Source organism: Polypterus senegalus, chromosome 4 (assembly GCF_016835505.1).
Source record: "Polypterus senegalus isolate Bchr_013 chromosome 4, ASM1683550v1, whole genome shotgun sequence".
NCBI lineage: Eukaryota > Metazoa > Chordata > Cladistia > Polypteriformes > Polypteridae > Polypterus > Polypterus senegalus.
In genome coordinates, this window is record NC_053157.1 from 78,631,382 (window position 1) to 78,649,267 (window position 17,886).

Here is a 17,886-nt window from a genome sequence, read left to right on the forward strand (position 1 = left end):
AGCAAGTGACGGTGAAGAAACATTCACCCATACACAAATACGGAGGAAAGTAGCTGAAAGTGCACATCGGGCAAGAGACTGCAAATATGTTTAAGTTATTCTTTTACCTGTCTTTGAAGGAAGCAAGGGTCGTAAAAAGATAATGTCTCACACTTCTCTAAGACATCCTAACTCTAACTTATACAGTAGATCTTCTAGTACTTCTTAATTGAAATTTGCAGCATTGAAATCAGAATAGATTATTTTCAGTACAAATACACTCACCTAAAGGATTATTAGGAACACCATACTAAAACGGTGTTTCACCCCTTTCGCCTTCAGAACTGCCTTAATTCTACATGGCATTGATTCAAGGTGCTGAAAGCATTCTTTAGAAATGTTGGCCCATATTGATAGGATAGCATCTTGCAGTTGATGGAGATTTGTGGGATGCACATCCAGGGCACAAACCTCCTGTTCCACCACATCCCAAAGATGATCTATTGGGTTGAGATCTGGTGACTGTGGGCGCCATTTTAGTACAGTGAACTCTTTGTCATGTTCAAGAAACCAATTTGAAATGATTCGATCTTTGTGACATGGTGCATTATCCTGCTGGAAGTAGCCATCAGAGGATGGGTACATGGTGGTCATGAAGGGATGGACATGGTCAGAAACAATGCTCAGGTAGCCCGTGGCATTTAAACGATGCCCAATTGGCACTAAGGGGCCTAAAGTGTGCCAAGAAAGCATCCCCACACCATTACACCACCAGCCTGCACAGTGGTAACAAGGCATGATGGATACATGTTCTCATTCTGTTTACACCAAATTCTGACTCTACCATTTGAATGTCTCAACAGAAATCGAGACTCATCAGACCAGGCAACATTTTTCCAGTCTTCAACTGCCCAATTTTGGTGAGCTTTTGCAAATTGTAGCCTCTTTTTCCTATTTGTAGTGGAGATGAGTGGTACCCGGTGGGGTCTTCTGCTGTTGTAGCCCATCCGCCTCAAGGTTGTGCGTGTTGTGGCTTCACAAATGCTTTGCTGCATACCTCGGTTGTAACGAGTGGTTATTTCAGTCAAAGTTGCTCTTCTATCAGCTTGAATTAGTCGGCCCATTCTCCTCTGACCTCTAGCATCAACAAGGCATTTTCGCCCACAGGACTGCCACATACTGGATGTTTTTCCCTTTTCACACCATTTTTTGTAAACCCTAGAAATGGTTGTGCGTGAAAATCCCAGTAACTGAGCAGATTGTGAAATACTCAAACCGGACCGTCTGGCACCAACAACCATGCCACGGTCAAAATTGCTTAAATCACCTTTCTTTCCCATTCTGACATTCAGTTTGGAGTTCAGGAGATTGTCTTGACCAGGACCACACCCCTAAATGCATTGACGCAACTGCCATGTGATTGGTTGATTAGATAATTGCATTAATGAGAAATTGAACAGGTGTTCCTAATAATCCTTTAGGTGAGTGTATAGTGGTGGTAAATGTAAAGGGCTGGAGCCAAAAGGTGGACAATGGCTTTTGAGGTCCCAGTGTCCTGTCTGAACGGATTTGCCAAGTTATATTCTCCAGTATATATATTTGAGATGCTTCTAAGAGGAACCCTTTTAAAATCCCTCTTTAAGATCGAATTAAATACACGTGCGTCTTTGAAAACATTACATAGTCTGAATATTAAGGCACAAAAACATATATCGCTAATGATAACCGGCTGACATGACATCAACATGAGTTATGACTATGACATCATGCATATCGAGTCTTAGAGTATACTTGCAATTTGGGTACTTTTCTAGAAAAGACCACATTGCATTTTGCATTGTCGTGGTATCGTCATGAATTATGAATTGTACTTTTTTAATAGATTATATCTTTAAATTTTGATAAAGTCTGATTGTTATCTTGCAAACATTTCACTGAATGCTGTAATGAGAAAATCCGATGTATGTTAACCTTATTTTTATTAAATTCACACACAAGTTTACAAAGTCCACACACACCGCTAACAGCATTTGATGTAACCAGCCCCACGTGGGGTTGATCAGCCCTAGGCCCCGCACACCCCTAAGGCCACCTCTGAGTATGTAGTTTATGTTTTTTTACCTGTTTCATTACGTATATCGTTATGTATATGCTGTATCTTCTGGACCCCATCAATCCATTATCTGAACTAATTTTTCTGTTATAAGGTTGCAAACATCCAAAGCTGGTTCCTCTGTTGCAACAGGCACAAGCCAAACTAGGGATGTGATATAACGTTATTCAAACTTCTAGACTAAGTACTTAATGAGAAGAGAAAAAAGACAAATGTACAGTGCCTTGGGCATTTTGATGAACTGTCATGATTAACTACTAACCTCAAATACAGTACATTTTTGTTATATATTATATACCAGTAACGGTCCACTACACGCAATGAATACATTTGACTTGAGTATTCATAGTTTTCATACTCTTCCTTGCATATTTAGCATTTGTTTGCTCAGAAGCTGGTGCGCTTACTGCATCCTGAGCAGCTGTTCTTTTCTCCACCCTAGCAGCCCGATTCTTCTCTTCTTTCGTCTGCATCTTTTCGTATTAAAACAGATTAAGTCAGTTTTTGTGCTGCAATTACTTAGTACGTTTTCCTTATTTTTTCACTTAATCTGGCACTTAAGCCTTCACTCTGCCTCAAGAATGATTAAGATATGACGAGGTAGGGGATGTGACGGCAAAGGTGGTAGGGATTAGAATGCCGGCCATGCGGTGCATGCTGAGAGTTGATTCTACAACAAAATAAAAATAAAAAGAGGAATAACCTTGGAGGTCAATCATCACCCTGAAAGTGGATAGTAGATGTCACGTAGTATATGTGTAACACATTTCAGGTCAATAGTTCAAACGGTTTGCGAGCTACAGGTGATTTAAAATCCTGGACAGACAAACGGACATCCACGGTAGTGTATTATATAAGAAGATTATCATTTTTCCTGGTCTCAGCTGGGCACTATTTTAAAAGGAAGCACAAAAGTGGAAACTATTTTTTGTGAACCTTGAAAGTAAATATGGGCTGTTAGGAAAAAGGTATGGTACATACTGAAAACTTTTAAAAGAAACAAAGTAGTTTCTATAAGAGTTCTATTTCTCAGCATTATCTAGTTTTAGGGGTATTTAATGAAGCAAGATAAAATTACAAAGGAAACATTAACTTTGATATTTATTTATTCACAATAATATTTTGCATACTTAATTTGTATTAAGTATTTAACAACATGTAATCATACTGTTTTACAATTTCAAAACCTTAAACAACTTGTTGTTACATTCTTCACAGCTCACCCTTACTTTTTTGTTATTTTTGGTTACTTACCAAATGTCGCTTGTTTTATGTCTTCATCAAAGTTAACAGAATTTCTTGCGCTCTCTACACTGTCCATAAATGAAATTGGGTGATTATCCTCTGTAACTTTTTCCCATTTTGCCATTGTGCATAACAATCTAAAATTTGAGAAAATTATATTAAGGACATACCATAATAACACATATGTGCACACTCATGTTATTTGTTTGGTCGTTTATACACACTCCTGATAAATATAATTTAATTTCTTCTTAATGCTTTTTCCTTGTGAGGGTAATGATGGTTGTAGAATGAGTGGAGATAAGATTTCCCAATAGCTACCAACAGTTTTGAGCTACCTTTATTAGATTCTCTATGAAATGCAATTGTTCCAATGTGAATCAGTCACTTCACAGTGGACCGTTTGTTTTGGTTTTACAGGGGTTTATGTGTTTTATTCTTGTTATTTTTATATTTTTGAGTCATTATGAGTTTTATTTACATATATTTTCTGCATACTATTTAACTTCTATGTGTTTATGTATCTTCTGCTGTGTTCTGCATGTCTTGTGGGTGGTTCCCCTAGGGGCAGCGCCAATTGCCTATTACCATAGACTTGATGGTTTTGGCGAGTTCTAGTGATTATTGTTATTTTTGTGGATTAACTATATTTTGAACCACTACGCCTGCTTCAGATGTCCAATCAGGACAATACCTTGGGGCAGCCCTTATTGGACAACTGAGTCCTTGAGTCCATTAATACGTAGTACTGCTACATTCCCCACCCCCAGGCCATTGTATACGGCTGAACCAAGGCTTGAGGTTTGAGATGTTAACAGTGACTACTTTTTTCGTCCCTGGTAATCCCCAATCATCAGACCTTTTTGTCGGAGGCTTTGCAGAGGGGATGAGTCTTGACAATTGCACTGGCCTATGCCTCTGGTTGTACGATTGAGATTGTCTGGAATGGGACACCATCATCCTCTCCTTCACCCTCTGTGAAATATGGTGCAATGACTGGAGATGTTCATGAACGGATGTGCCTGGTTTACGTGGGTCATGTCCAAGTACCCTTTGAAGTGGACCAATAAACTGCCTGCCTGAAGTTAACAATGCAGGGGTTTCACCCGTGACCTTGTGCACCACTGAATTCAACACAAACTGGAGCCAACCACCTAGTCCATTCCTGATGGTGGTCTCCGATAAGGGCTGTTCTGGACGGGAGACCTGACCATTATATGATGTGGCCAAGGCGTTGGGCGCATATCAATCAGAAGCACACTTTGTTCAAGCTCGCCCTGCACTGAACCTTTGACAGACATAATTTCTTTTTCATAAGATTATATCGTCATTATTGGCATATGTACAGAATACAGTGAAATTCTTACTTGCAGTTGCTAATCAGCAAGTAATATGGTAGAACCTCCTGGAGCCATGATCAAAACTAACTTAACTTGAAACTTCTGTCTTCCTAACCAGAAAAATTCTAGAGCATATTTATTATACCATTAGAAACAAAATATTACAAGTCTTAATCTTTCAATGTACATTCTTTTGTGGATTACAGTATGTATCTGAAAATGTTTTGGTTGTGTCCCGTCTTCTTATATTTTAGCATTTTGTGAAGGTATGAGTATGTATTTATTTTGTATTTCAATGCGCGTATTCATATTCCTTGTCCTTTGTGAGCTTGCTGGGAGACATGGCCTTCTAAATCCACAGGTGTTTGACCATCCTCAACTTAATACAGTATAAGCTGGTAGTTAATACAGTAGACTGTGACTTTAGTTAATTAACTCTTTTGCAGGATTTTATATTCTTGATCTTTGTAATTTCTTATTTGTTTGTTTGTTTTTTTATCACCTCATCTAGTTATGGACTTCAGCTTTTTTAAAGATTAAAATTATTTTCATGGATTGGTTTAGTTTGCCTTGTTTAGGCATAACATTTGAACCTATATTTGCTTTTGTTATTGTTTTGGATTTTTTTTGATTGAATTTTGTAAATAAAATCTTTCTATATAAAGAATCCATTTTTTTTGTATTGAGGGCCAGGGATTCTGCATTTTTCTGCTCTTCCTTTCTGGTATTTTTCAAGACTGAAACTGTTAATCCTTTCTGTTGGGCGAGTGCATGCTTGTAGATTTTGGTTATCCCATTGCTAGGCCTCAATATCCCGTCGTGTCCTATTTGTATCTACAAAGCAGATGGGTAATAGAGTTACCATTATGATCAGCATTGTCCACCATTTGGCTCCATGCCTTTATGTTTGCCTTCATCTCTTTTGTATTGAAATTAATCTGTTCTGACTTCCATGCTGCAAATCTCAATTCTGGAAGATCTCCAAGAAGTTAGAAATAGGACAGAAAAAGTCAAAAGGTCATTGTAATCACTTCAAACTTCATTTGGTTCTCACAGTCATTTCTTCCAACACCATGTCTGTCCCATTCTACATCAAATTGAAATCATTTGACTCACTCATTACTTAAAAATAAGTTTGATATTTTCACGTTGAAGTTATTTTTTTGGAAACATAGTATATATGGATTTGCCACATGAGATTTTATTCAAAAGCAAATTTGTGTTATATTGTCAGATATGGGTCATAGAGGAAAAGCGTAAAGACTTATCAGATTACGTCCATTTTACAAGTCAAGGCAGTTGCCGAGCATTGATCCGCACTTTCCACATTTCCAACACATGTTTGTGACAACAAAAAAGATCTGGAAATAATAATTTTGTCACATATTCCTGGTAGTATTTTTCTTATGTTAAGTATGCACTTTCTATTCACTTTGTGTGATTTATTAAATACTAGCAAAATACCCGTGCTTTGCAGCGGAGAAGTAGTGTGTTAAAGAAGTTATGAAAAAGAAAAGGAAACATTTTAAAAATAACATAACCTGATTGTCAATGTAATTGTTTTGTCACTGTTATGAGTGTTACTGTCATCAAGGATTTGATTATTATCATTTCTTTCAATCAGGTTCATTTTTGGAGGACGTGTTGTTATGAAGTTAAATTCCGTGTTTGTCAACCATTGTAAACATAACAGGTTTCATTCATCGAAGTGTTCACTACGCAAATCGCTACTTGTGAATGTAAGGTGTTTAATAGACATTCTCGGTATTAACTTGTGCTAAACGTACCATGGTGTGAGGTAAGAGGAGCTGACTGTAAAAAGGCAAGCAGGCGCGTATTTTGAATGAAAAGGGAGAAGACAGCGAAGGAGCGGAAAAGTGAGAAGGAAAACTGTTTAAATAAAGAGCTAGGAAGGTGAATGGAAAGAAGCAGCCAGCGGTAAAGCAAGGAAGACTTCGTAATAAGGACGGTTCAGTGCACGTAGAAAGTGTAACAATAGGATTTAGAGAGACGCACTGGGAGAAGTATAATCTGAACCTCTCTACAGTTTTGTTTATTTTCGGGTTGTAATGTTCATCAAATTTACGTATCATCTGGTTCAGTGGTGGACCATGCATCTCACACCTAGACCTTCAGTAGTGCTCCATCTGAATCAACCCGCCCCTCAAAAACTAATTTATGGTTATAAAAACCATCTTAATATGCAGAAATACAGTATAAAGAGCGCTGCATATAAATAGATAACTCCTTTAGCCACAATAAATGCCTTTATTGAATAGACAAACGAGGGGTGAACAAGTTCCTTTCTACTGCAGCTACAGCCGCGACACACATAAAAAACATCAATAATAACACATAAACTTGCAATATTATTTAGGAAAATCGCAACATTTTACTCACCAAAAATTCGGATTATTTGTAAACAAAATCCATCCTCCTCTCTTTCCTCAAAAACAGGTCAATTACTCTGTCATACAGATTATCCGTGCGCTTCAGTTCCATCAAAAAGTCCCTTTCTATCGTCATCGAAGCTAATGCTGAAAGTCGAACCTGCCCTGTCGTATTTCTTGCATAAGTTTTAATTCGCTTTAGGGCTGAAAATGTCCGCTCGACAGAAGCATTGTACACGGGAATGGTCACCGCCAAATATACCAATGTGAACAGCCGCCCCAAGCTCTCATTCAGATTTTTCTGATGAAGGAAGTCAAGGAGATTGGTGGGAGATTTTCCTGCCAAATCACGCATGGCATACATTACAGTCAGTTCTGTTTTTAGCCGAGACAGATCAAAAACCGCTCCGTGGCTGTTGTGTTAAACTGGAGAAGGCTGCATGCGTTAAATTTTTCTTGTATTCTCGAAACTTCTGGGGCTCGAGGAGCATGACAAACATCAGGTTTTCGTGGTCTTGAAATTTAGTCTGTGTCTGGCAAATAATATTGTCCAGAATACTGCCATGGATTTGGCCGTAGTGTGCGCGAGGACGCGAGGAGTGCTTGCGGTGCATTCAGTGGCCTCGTAGAGTTCCTCATATCGGCTTCTATCTAATCAATGGGTCTGAATACAGTGACGTTGCCGTACGCCTGCTAGAGGGCCCTACTACCACCAACTCAAAATCTGATTGGTTGAAGCAACAGTTTAATCGACATTTATTCTGTGTTAAAGGGCCTGCACAACGGATTGTGAAGGCCTCTCTGCCTGGCAACAAATGATGGCTGAAATGTGATTGGTTAAATGCTTTAATACGAAAATACATGTCTGGAAGCAGCACAACCATCGGAAAAGCTATGAAAGGAAGCGAACAGACTATTTGGAATTATTTAATAAGTATTCATGGACAAAATATAATTAACATCAGTTTGTGATTCAGATATTTTTTTAGGTCAGCAGAGAAGGCATGACTTCGCCAGGTCTTTAGCATCGAGGCTTTATACCCTGCGTCTTCTCATTAAACTTGTATCTCGCAAATATCTTGTGCGATCTTGTGATGTCCACGGCTTTATTTAATTTTAGCTCAGACCTGGCACTTAAAAGTTTCTCTCGCACTTTTGCTGAGGGAGGGTTTCTGCAGTAGCTGCACTTATGAATATGCTAAGCACAGCCCTTCACCTGCGAATATTTACCTTATATGGGCAGGCACTCAATTACGTGCGACCAAGCTGCAGGCTATTACAGTATATGGACGAAAGTAGGTTCCAGTTATGACCATTATGCGTAGAATTTCGAAATGAAACCTGGCCAGCTTTTGTAAGTAAGCAGTAAGGGATGAGCCTGCCAAATTTCAGCCTTCTACGTATACAGGAAGTTGTAGAATTAGTGATGAGTGAGTCAGTGAGTGAGTGAGTGAGTGAGTCAGTCAGTCAGTCAGTGAGGGCTTTGTCTTTTATTAGTATAGATACTGTATATATATAAGTAAATCAAAACAAAACCAACCACGTGGCAGGAAAGGTTTACTGTGAATTGGTTTTTCAGGAGGGGTTTAGTACTGAGCTATCATGCATGGCTGGTGTTTTGAAATGGCTGAATCTCATAATATTGGTGTTATTTTGTTCAGAAACATTTATAAACTATTTTACAATGTGTGTGTAATTGCAAGACATGGCACAATACTTGAGAAGTCTTGGCTTGAGAAACAGATGTATTTGATACAATTTTAAACCTTTATTCCTTGCATCATGATCTACAATGTAAAGCACTAGGATCGGTATGTTTTTAAATATTTATAGAAAATGCATATGTTATACACGGCATTTGTGAAGAAATAACTTTGACTTGAAAAGTACCAAACTAATCCTTAAAGTGATCATACCTTTGTAACCTTAGACTGGATGACAGCAAAAAAAAGACAGTTATTGATATTGTGAAGGACAGCCGGGTCCCATGCCCGGCAGGGACGCCCCTGCTGCTTATGTTCCGGGGAAGCCGCCATGGGCAGTCCAATACCTCTCCCGGGACGCTTGGTGGCAGCATCCCTTGCCGACGGTGATTCCCCAACCACCCGCAGGGCTCCATGGGAGATGGAGTCCTCCACAGCTTGGTTGGGGCCCAGGGTGGCCACTAGGGGGGGCTGTCTGCTTCCAACAGCCCGGCTGGATGAGTCTTCAGCCCCACACGGAAGTGTAATTAGGACCAGGTGGTTAATCACCTGGAACGCTTCTGGGTGGGCTATAAAAGGGCCCAGCCACCAACACTCGAGGAGCCAGGGTCGGGAGCAGGGGGACTACGCTTGTGGAGGAGTGGTGGTAAAGGAGAAGAGTGTTTGGTGCTGTTGTGATTGCTGCTTGGGACTGTGTAATGCCTGTGAGTCACGGGGAAGACGTGTGCCCACGGGTGAAGAAAAATAAAAATCTTGTTTTTTTTAGATGTGCCTCTGTGTCTTTCTGTGTTGGGTCAGGCGCCTATATAGCAGCTTTTTGTTACACTGGTGTAGCTGGCAAGATTCCGGCCCGTCCATTTGGACCGGGACCTGCATAAAAATTTGTATAACAGCCCGGCACAGCACCCAGAGGCACGTATAGCTCAGTGCGGAGAGCGCACACAGCACTGCAGCGCAGAGCGCACTTCCGAGGCAGAGAGTGTGCTTTAGCTGAGTACAGCACTGAAAGTGCCCTTTGGACTTCAGCGCGGGGCATGCTCCCGACGAAAGCCCGCCAACGATGCCGCAGCGCGAGGTACGCGCCTGCAGGACTTGCCGGCCGACATGCGCAGCACAGTGCTGGGAGAGCGCGCTCGCAGCTGCAAGCAAGCCAGCGCAGCACAGCACAACTGAGGCCGCCAAAGGACTCTTACAGACACCACGCCATGGGGAAAAAGAAAGCCGGTCGGACACAGAAGCCAGACGCCGCCCTGCCAACCAGCACCACGAGCTGCAGCCGGAGGTAGGTGACGAGCCCAAGGGTGAAGGGCTGCGGGAAGGGTTTTCCACATTCGCGTCAGCCTACCTCCTAGACCCCGAGGGACAAACTACCTGTTGGTGGGCAGATGGTGTCTACTTGTGGCGTGAGGGTGGAGAGAGTGAGGCTGGGTTGTGTCCTCCCTTTGGCCCGAGTAATCAGCTGGAGGAGGAGAGCCCGGATGAGCTTCCTGATGCGGTGTCTAAGCTACAGGAGCAGGAGCTGCTCTCCAGAGCAGGTAAAGGGGAGTGTGTCAATTGCCCGCTGAGTAAAGTACAGGCAGGGGCAACGGACCTTCTCCCCGAGCCTCTTGATCACCCAAAAGGGCCTGCGGAGGTCCCGCAGTGCCTCGATGGCTCGTGGTCGACGGGAGGGGACGAGGGGAGCCCAAGTCCACCTCCTACTGAAAGTATTAACTTTTCTTGGGCTGTAGAGGAGTTGACACATGTTCTTCTTCCCCTGCAGTCCTTAGTTAAAGTTTTTCAGGTCCTGCAGGAGATGAAAGAGGACTTGAACAGGAAGATCGGCGCCCCGATGGCGGCCGTCGTTAAATGGCTGGAGACAAGAGGGGTGTCAGCCTCCTGCCTGCAGGACACAACGGTTCAGGTAGGTGAAGCCTGGGCCATAGAGGAAAGGGGGCGGAGCGCAACAGCTGCAGTTATGATCAGTGCTGCTTGCCAGGCTGCACTGCCCACTACAGAAGACGCCGCCGCGTGTAGTGACACTGTGGCAGAGGACTGTGTGGAGAGGCAGCTGGTGGATGTCGGCTGCCAAACAACTCCGTCCCGTCTGCCGGTGCCGGTCTCACGGTCGTCTAAAGGGGTCAAGATGGCACAGGGTCTCCCTTCTTCCCATAAGGGGACCCAGACCATCAGTGCACCCCAGAGGAAGAGGAGGACCTGGACAAAGAGGTTGGGAACTCCTAACAAGATGCGGTGTAGGCCCGCTGGTGTGACGGAGCAGGAGGGCTATGCTGCGGAGGGGCAGAAACGTCACAAGCCCTCCCCGTTCCCACAAGGGTCGAGCTGCAGGGGGTTAGTTGTGTTTTAACTGTGGCCACGGTGGCCATGTCTGGAGATGTTGTCCAGAGAGGACGTCCGAGTGGCAGGGACGTCGGGGCAGCACCCCCAGACCTGTTCGTTATGTTTTTACAGGGCACAGCCGCAGAGCCAAGGATATTGACTCCCTGTCCTGGAGAGGACTGGCCCTCGTGGGGCATTCCGATGAGCCCCACAAGCCTCATCAGAGGGAGGGGAACTGTGAAGGACAGCCGGGTCCCATGCCCGGCAGGGACGCCCCTGCTGCTTATGTTCCGGTGAAGCCGCCATGGACAGTCTAATTCCACCCCCATGACGCTTGGTGGCAGCCTCCGTGGCCGACGGTGATTCCCCAACCACCCGCAGGGCTCCATGGAAGAGGGAGTCCTCCACAACTTGGTTGGGGCCCAGGGTCGCCGCTAGGGGGGGTTGTCCGCTTCCAACAGCCCGGCTGAATGAGTCTTCAGCCCCACCCGGAAGTGCAATTAGGACCAGGTGGTTAATCACCTGGAAAACTTCCGGGTGGGTTATAAAAGGGCCCAGCCACCAACACTCGAGGAGCCAGGGTCGGGAGGAGGAGGACTACGCTTGTGGAGGAGTGGTGGTAAAGGAGAAGAGTGTTTGGTGCTGTTGTGATTGCTGCTTGGGAGTGTGTATTGCCTGTGTGTCACGGGTGAAGAAAAATAAAAATCTTGTTGGTTTTAGACGTGCCTCTGTGTCTTTCTCTGTCAGGTCAGGCGCCTATATAGCGCCTTTTTGTTACAACATTTAGACCTTCAACTTTTTCAGTAGAAAGTAAAAACACATGGAACCTTATTATTGATTGGTTTACAAACATAAAATGTACAAACCTGCTTAATCTAATCTAAGGCTTCAGTTGTACCCTATGCACCAGAGGACTTGTGAGTATTCTTTCAACTGCCTATGGGTCTCACAAGTAGCATAGGCTACCACCTATTATTTCTCTGAGATTTACCACCCTAAATTTAGGAGAGTTAACTTTTAGATCTTTCTTTGTCTAACCTCTCTCATCTTTAACTAATTATCTAAAGCAAATCCTGCCAGGATTCAGAAGCTTTAAGGATCACAGAGGCACAAATGTTCTTCCACCATGCCACAGTCATGATTCCAAGAGGGGATAAATAATGATTTGAAATGTGAATTATTTTTAAAATACTTTACTCTGCATTCTTCCTGATTCATATCATTATGTCCATATTTGTAACTCATTCTGATAAGCTTAAGCCAGCAACAGCAATAGTAATGGGGCAGCCTTTTCTGGATGGGATACCAGCTCATTCCAACTTCTCTACATCTATAAAATACTGTGTACAGAATAAATGTTTTTAATTTAACCTCTACTACTATAGTGTTTAGGTTTTATAACATGGAGACCTTTGACAGCATCATTAGAGTAGACACCTAAACTAAAGGGTGACCAACTTTTGAACTGGATGACTTGTAACAAAGGATGTGAAATGTATTTTGACATTTCTTAATGCATGTTGCTATTAAAAATTGTATCTGTCAGAAGAATGCATTTTTCTCAGAATAAAAATTAGACCATTTCAATTGAAGACTTATTTTGTACATAATGTAGGTATACTGCTGAAAACCTCATCAAGTTGGGTATTAACTGCAGATGCTTTAAAGCTAGTGAAGAGTATCTAAGTTATTCAGGTGTATATTGCCAAAATAAAATTATAGATTTTTCTTATATTAAATTAATTTGTTTTATCAAGCATTGACAGTGGAGTTGAACTGTGGTGATACATACAGTATTTAAGTCATTTTTTGAGTATGTTATTGAACTATCTATTTACTATATAATAAAACATTATTAAGTCTTTTTCCTGTCCCTCTAAGCAACCTGATTGGTCAGTTTGGCTTTTGTGTGATTGGTGACTCAATGAAAGAGGAAGTGTGAGACACATGAGGAGGAGAAGTGGCATGAGATGCATGCAGAGAGTCACCTTCAAAAATGGCAAGTATAAAAGCAGCCAGAAGATGAGAAGACTGCCTTGAAAATTATAATAGAATTTGAGAAGCCTGCTTTATGGGAAAACGCTTGAGAGAGAGGGAGTGCTGGTGAAGAAACATTCATACACACGTGAATACAGAGGAAAGCCACTGAAAATGCATATAGGGCAAGAGATAGAACAATTTAAAAATATTAAAAATATCTCTGACAGGTAGCATGGCTAGTATATGATAAATATGTTTTAAAAAGCACAAAGGTTAATGTATAATTGGCTTACAGAGTTTCTCTCAAGTCCCCATTACGCAACAGAAAAAAGAAAAGTTAATTTGCTAGTGATTTATGGTCAGATTAAGACATAGTTCATAATTTAAACACTACAGTTTCATAATGTGCAGATTTTATCTTAATCCATAAAGAGGAGTACTAGTGCTAAATGCAGTCATGATTTTAGAAGAAATGGGTTTTAGAGACCTAATATTCAGAAGATAAGAATTTTTTTTTGATAAGTTAAAAATGTCTACATACATTTTAAAGCTTACATTAATCTGCATAACAGAAAAAAGATGTTGGAAGTGACTACAACAGACTAGGAAGCAGTAGAGGTGTTGAAACAAATCATGTGATGGATAATAAACCTGAAAAAGTTTAAACACAGTTGACTAAAGGCTTTTGAAGAAAAAAAAATCCATAATTATCAATATTGCACAGGTTGAGCAATCTCACTGACCCCAATATATATATTTTTTAGCATTTTTAAAATGTCTGACTTGTTTATGTACAAATTTGATCTCTCCTTAGAATATATGACACGGACAACAGGGGTGTTTTATCACAATGTCACTCTTCCTGTTACAACACACACTCGGTTTTTGTTCCCAGTGTTAGTTAACAATATGAGAATAATGAGTGCTTTTCATTAATACTTCTTTGAAATGGTTGATTTGAACAGCAGCACAGCATATTTATTTTTTATTCTAATATTTTTAAAACCAATTTTGAGTCACACATATAAACCCTTTTGTTATCAGACTCATTTGTACCACATAAATATCTTCTGTTTGACTTAAATAATAATAATATGAAATAAATGTATGCTCACTAACTATAAAATGTACTATACATTTCAGGAAAGATTCATCAATTTCATTTTCGTTGATTTTAATCTTCATTAACTCACATTTTGAGGTTGTTTTTTTTTGTAATAATAATGTCCAGTTGTTTTTTCATCCTTATGGTTTTATAAACGGTCACAAATGATTTCCAAACACAAACATACATCTTCTGTTCGTTTACAAACCATTCATCTTTACAAAATTCATAAAAATAGCTAATAAAGACCTTAAAATAAAATGAACACATTTTGTGAATTGATCCACTTATTAGACAACTGGCCATCCCCATGTTACAATTTCCTTTTTGTGATGTCTTATTTTTTTAACAGTAAAACAACTGCATTTTAAAATAATAGAATAGAATAATAGAACAGTAAAGCAGTATCAATGAGAAAATTTTAAGTAATTTTACATACTTCTAGTTCTAGTTACCTAAAAGCTACATTCCTATCTTTTCACTTAACAATCAAGGAAACATGAAAATGTTTTAACAAAATGCATTTTTATTTAAATTAAATGCTACTGTTTTGTAGGTTTGCAAAATGTTTAAAATAAGAAAACACAATTTAAAACAATCTAAGCACCATGTAGTACAAAATATTACAAACTAGCTTACCTGAAGTATCTCAGTTTCAGTTTCTGTAGTTCTTATGACAACTAGTTTTAAGAGTAGAAAGGATGTTCTATTTATACTGAAGAACAAGATTCAGGAAATTGCTAATTACGCATTGCTGGATTTTTTTCAAGTAAAAAGTTGAAAGGTGGTGTTACAAAATATATTAAATGACACTCATACTAGGTCATTTACTATATTTTAAATGTGACAGAAAAGAACAACAGATGCATTTTTTCAATGAATGCATTTTGTTTTTGCAAGTACTGTTTCTGGTTTGTTACAGAGAGCTTTGAAAAGATTTTAATTCTGAAACATCCAACCACTTTTCCATTTTTTAAATTTGCTTCTATATTTCAGGGTCATATGAGCTAATGACTGTAGTAGTACCATTGGAGCAAGGCAAAAACCAAACATGGACCTGGTACCAATTCACTTCAGGACACACTAATGAACACCCACACACTCTGACAAATGGTCAAAATAGAATCACCAATTAACTTAATACACACATGTTTTGTGATGAGGGAGGAAAACAAGAGTCCCCATGGGTAAATCCATACAAACATATGGAGAACCCAAAACTCTGGAAATGTGAGGAAGCAGTCTTAAATACCGATTCTGAAGATGCATGGATAAAGCAGGAACCAACTCTGAACGAAAGTAGAAATGTGTTTCGAAATGAAAGTCTATTTTTGCAAATTCAGTTCACAGTTACAATGAGTCACAAGACTGTTTTTTCTGTTTTGTATTTTGTTGTTCTCAGTTCACCTAGAAGTGCCTGCAGATTAATAGATGCATTCAAAATCCAGCAACACCTGCTTAGTATGAGATGCCTTACATAACCTCAAGAGCAGCTTGTTAAGAGCACCTCAATACTTATTACTTTTCATTCATAGCACAGCTACCACTCAGTCTCATGCATGAAGATTCCTGGAGCCAAAACAAAAAAAAAGACCTAAAATATTTCATATGACTTCCTCAAAGGCTTGTAGCCCTCATCCATGTTTACACTGATAAAGGTCAAATTTCATGGAGTGCAATATGCATATGAATAGAGTGATATGGTCAATAAAAGTGTTAAAAAATCAATAAACCTGTGACATTTTGCTGAATTTCTTTGTGTCTTGGTTACATTTTTTATGTTTATTTGTTGTGAATATTCTTAAGGTTGCACTGTCAAGGAAAAAGACTATGGACCTCATGTGTAATGCAATGTGTAGAATTCACACTAAAACATGGCACATGGACAAAACATGAAAATAAATCCAGAAGCATAAAACTGTGTGTACGTCAAGTTCCATGCACGTCCCTTTTATAAATCCCAATGAGCATGAAAGGTAACGCACATGCACATGCCTTCAGCCCCAGGCATTTGAATATGCAAATCATTATAAATAGCCCCTTCTACTCAGTGCTTTGTTAAAAGACAATGGCAAAAGCACTTGGAAAAAAGAAGAATTTCAGCAAATGCGAAGGTATAAGCAACAAAAGGAAGTTATAAAGTGATAAAGAGTGGTGGAGACACTCGAAAGTTCAGAAAGTCGCACAGTGACCAAAATAAAAAAAAGAAGTGGTTAGATATCAAAGTCAACGTGAAATGCTTTAATTCTGTTTCAGACAATATTACAAAAACTGACCCCCGTGTTGAGGAAGCGACTCCAGCTGCTGCTGTGACCAATACATATTCAGATGCATGGATGTGCACACACCTCTGCCTCGAAAACTGCTGGGTGACCATCTGGTTGTGTGCTGATGGACACCCTTCTGGAGTCACAAAATGCAATAGTGGATGCTGTAAGAGATGTGGCCAATGAACTAAGGAATATAAGGGCTGTACTGTGTGATATTGACCACAAATTAAATAGTTAAAAAATAAATGCTGCATCTGATTACCTGTTTTTACATTCTGCCAATTACATTCCAACCAAATTGTAAAGCTGTCTGATTGGGCTGATCATTTGGTGGTTCAGGTTCATCAAATCGCATCTCTTCAGGTAAGTGGTAGCCACAATTGTGTGCCACATTATGCAGAACTCTACTTAGTTGTACAATACACAACACTTTCTGTGCACTATAGAGCAGCACATTAATAGCGTGGAAATGCTTTCTATTTACATAAGCAAGTTCATTTTCTGAAGGCGCCTTTATAAGTGTAGCATCAGTACCAAGTGCTGCAACAGACAGATTCTCTGCTCTTTACATGGCTCTTTGAGGTGACTCGTTATCCTTAGAAGGACTGCTTGTCTTTTGCTCCACTAGTTGGAAAAGGCAACTGGAACTGTGTGGAGTTGGCATTTCTATAGGCTCTTCCGCTGTACATGATGTAATGCCAACACATTCTTTTGGTGATTCATCCCTGGCTGATGTAATTTGTTCAGTGCCATTGCAATAGCAATGTGCACCCAGTTGACTGCACTGATTACATCTGGAAAACCGGACGTTACGGTGAATTGCGTATTGATGTTTCCCAGTTCAACCACATTGAAAGAAAATCTTATATATCTGGATGACAAGCAGATAATACCATCCTATACAGCTGGCATGGCGTGAGTGAGTGATATTTGTGAAATACCCAATTGTCAGCAAGTTCACGTTGAACTGTTCAGAGAGTGGACAGAACTTACAAATAAGCAGGTAGAGCACAATTCCTTAAAGTTTGACTTTGTAGGGCCAATGCCAGTTCAGCGCAAAGCTCTAACAGGAAAGCTCTTGGAAATCGAAATTGACTTAGAAGTCGGTCATCGTCATCTATAAATATGCACTGTCCTCTAATTCTTCCATTTTTGATGTCTTCTAACAACACTAAAGCAGCTATGGTATTTGAAATAGTTTGGTCATTCTGTGAACCATTATATTGTTACAGAATGATTACAATTAAGTGAATTAAATTTGTAAATGATATGCAATTATTTATGTGTATTTGATACAGTTCGCACCATGGATGTGAATCTAAAATGACCACAGAAACAGTAGGACTGCTTTGACGCTGGGTACCACCAGTTTGCAAAACCAAGCAAAAAAGTGGGTATGCATGGTGTGAGGCTGCCATGAAAATGTGAGTGGCTTTGCGCCA

At 40.2% G+C, this 17,886-nt stretch overlaps 1 protein-coding gene across 2 annotated transcripts in view; it reads right to left on the reverse strand.

Annotated features, from left to right (window-relative positions):
• LOC120527471 (macrophage scavenger receptor types I and II-like) overlaps positions 1-14,898 on the reverse strand; it is a 57,912-nt gene extending 43,014 nt beyond the window's left edge. Inside the window, exons 1-2 of one of the 2 annotated variants that reach the window (XM_039750911.1) lie at positions 14,814-14,898; positions 3,347-3,474 (exon numbers count right to left, since the gene is read on the reverse strand). In XM_039750911.1, the coding sequence (XP_039606845.1) occupies positions 3,347-3,461 (115 nt within the window). In that variant the 5' untranslated portion in view covers positions 3,462-3,474; positions 14,814-14,898. The remainder of the gene's footprint in view (positions 1-3,346; positions 3,475-14,813) is intronic. The other variant, XM_039750912.1, reaches the window with a different exon arrangement.
• Between the last annotated feature and the right edge of the window lie 2,988 nt (positions 14,899-17,886).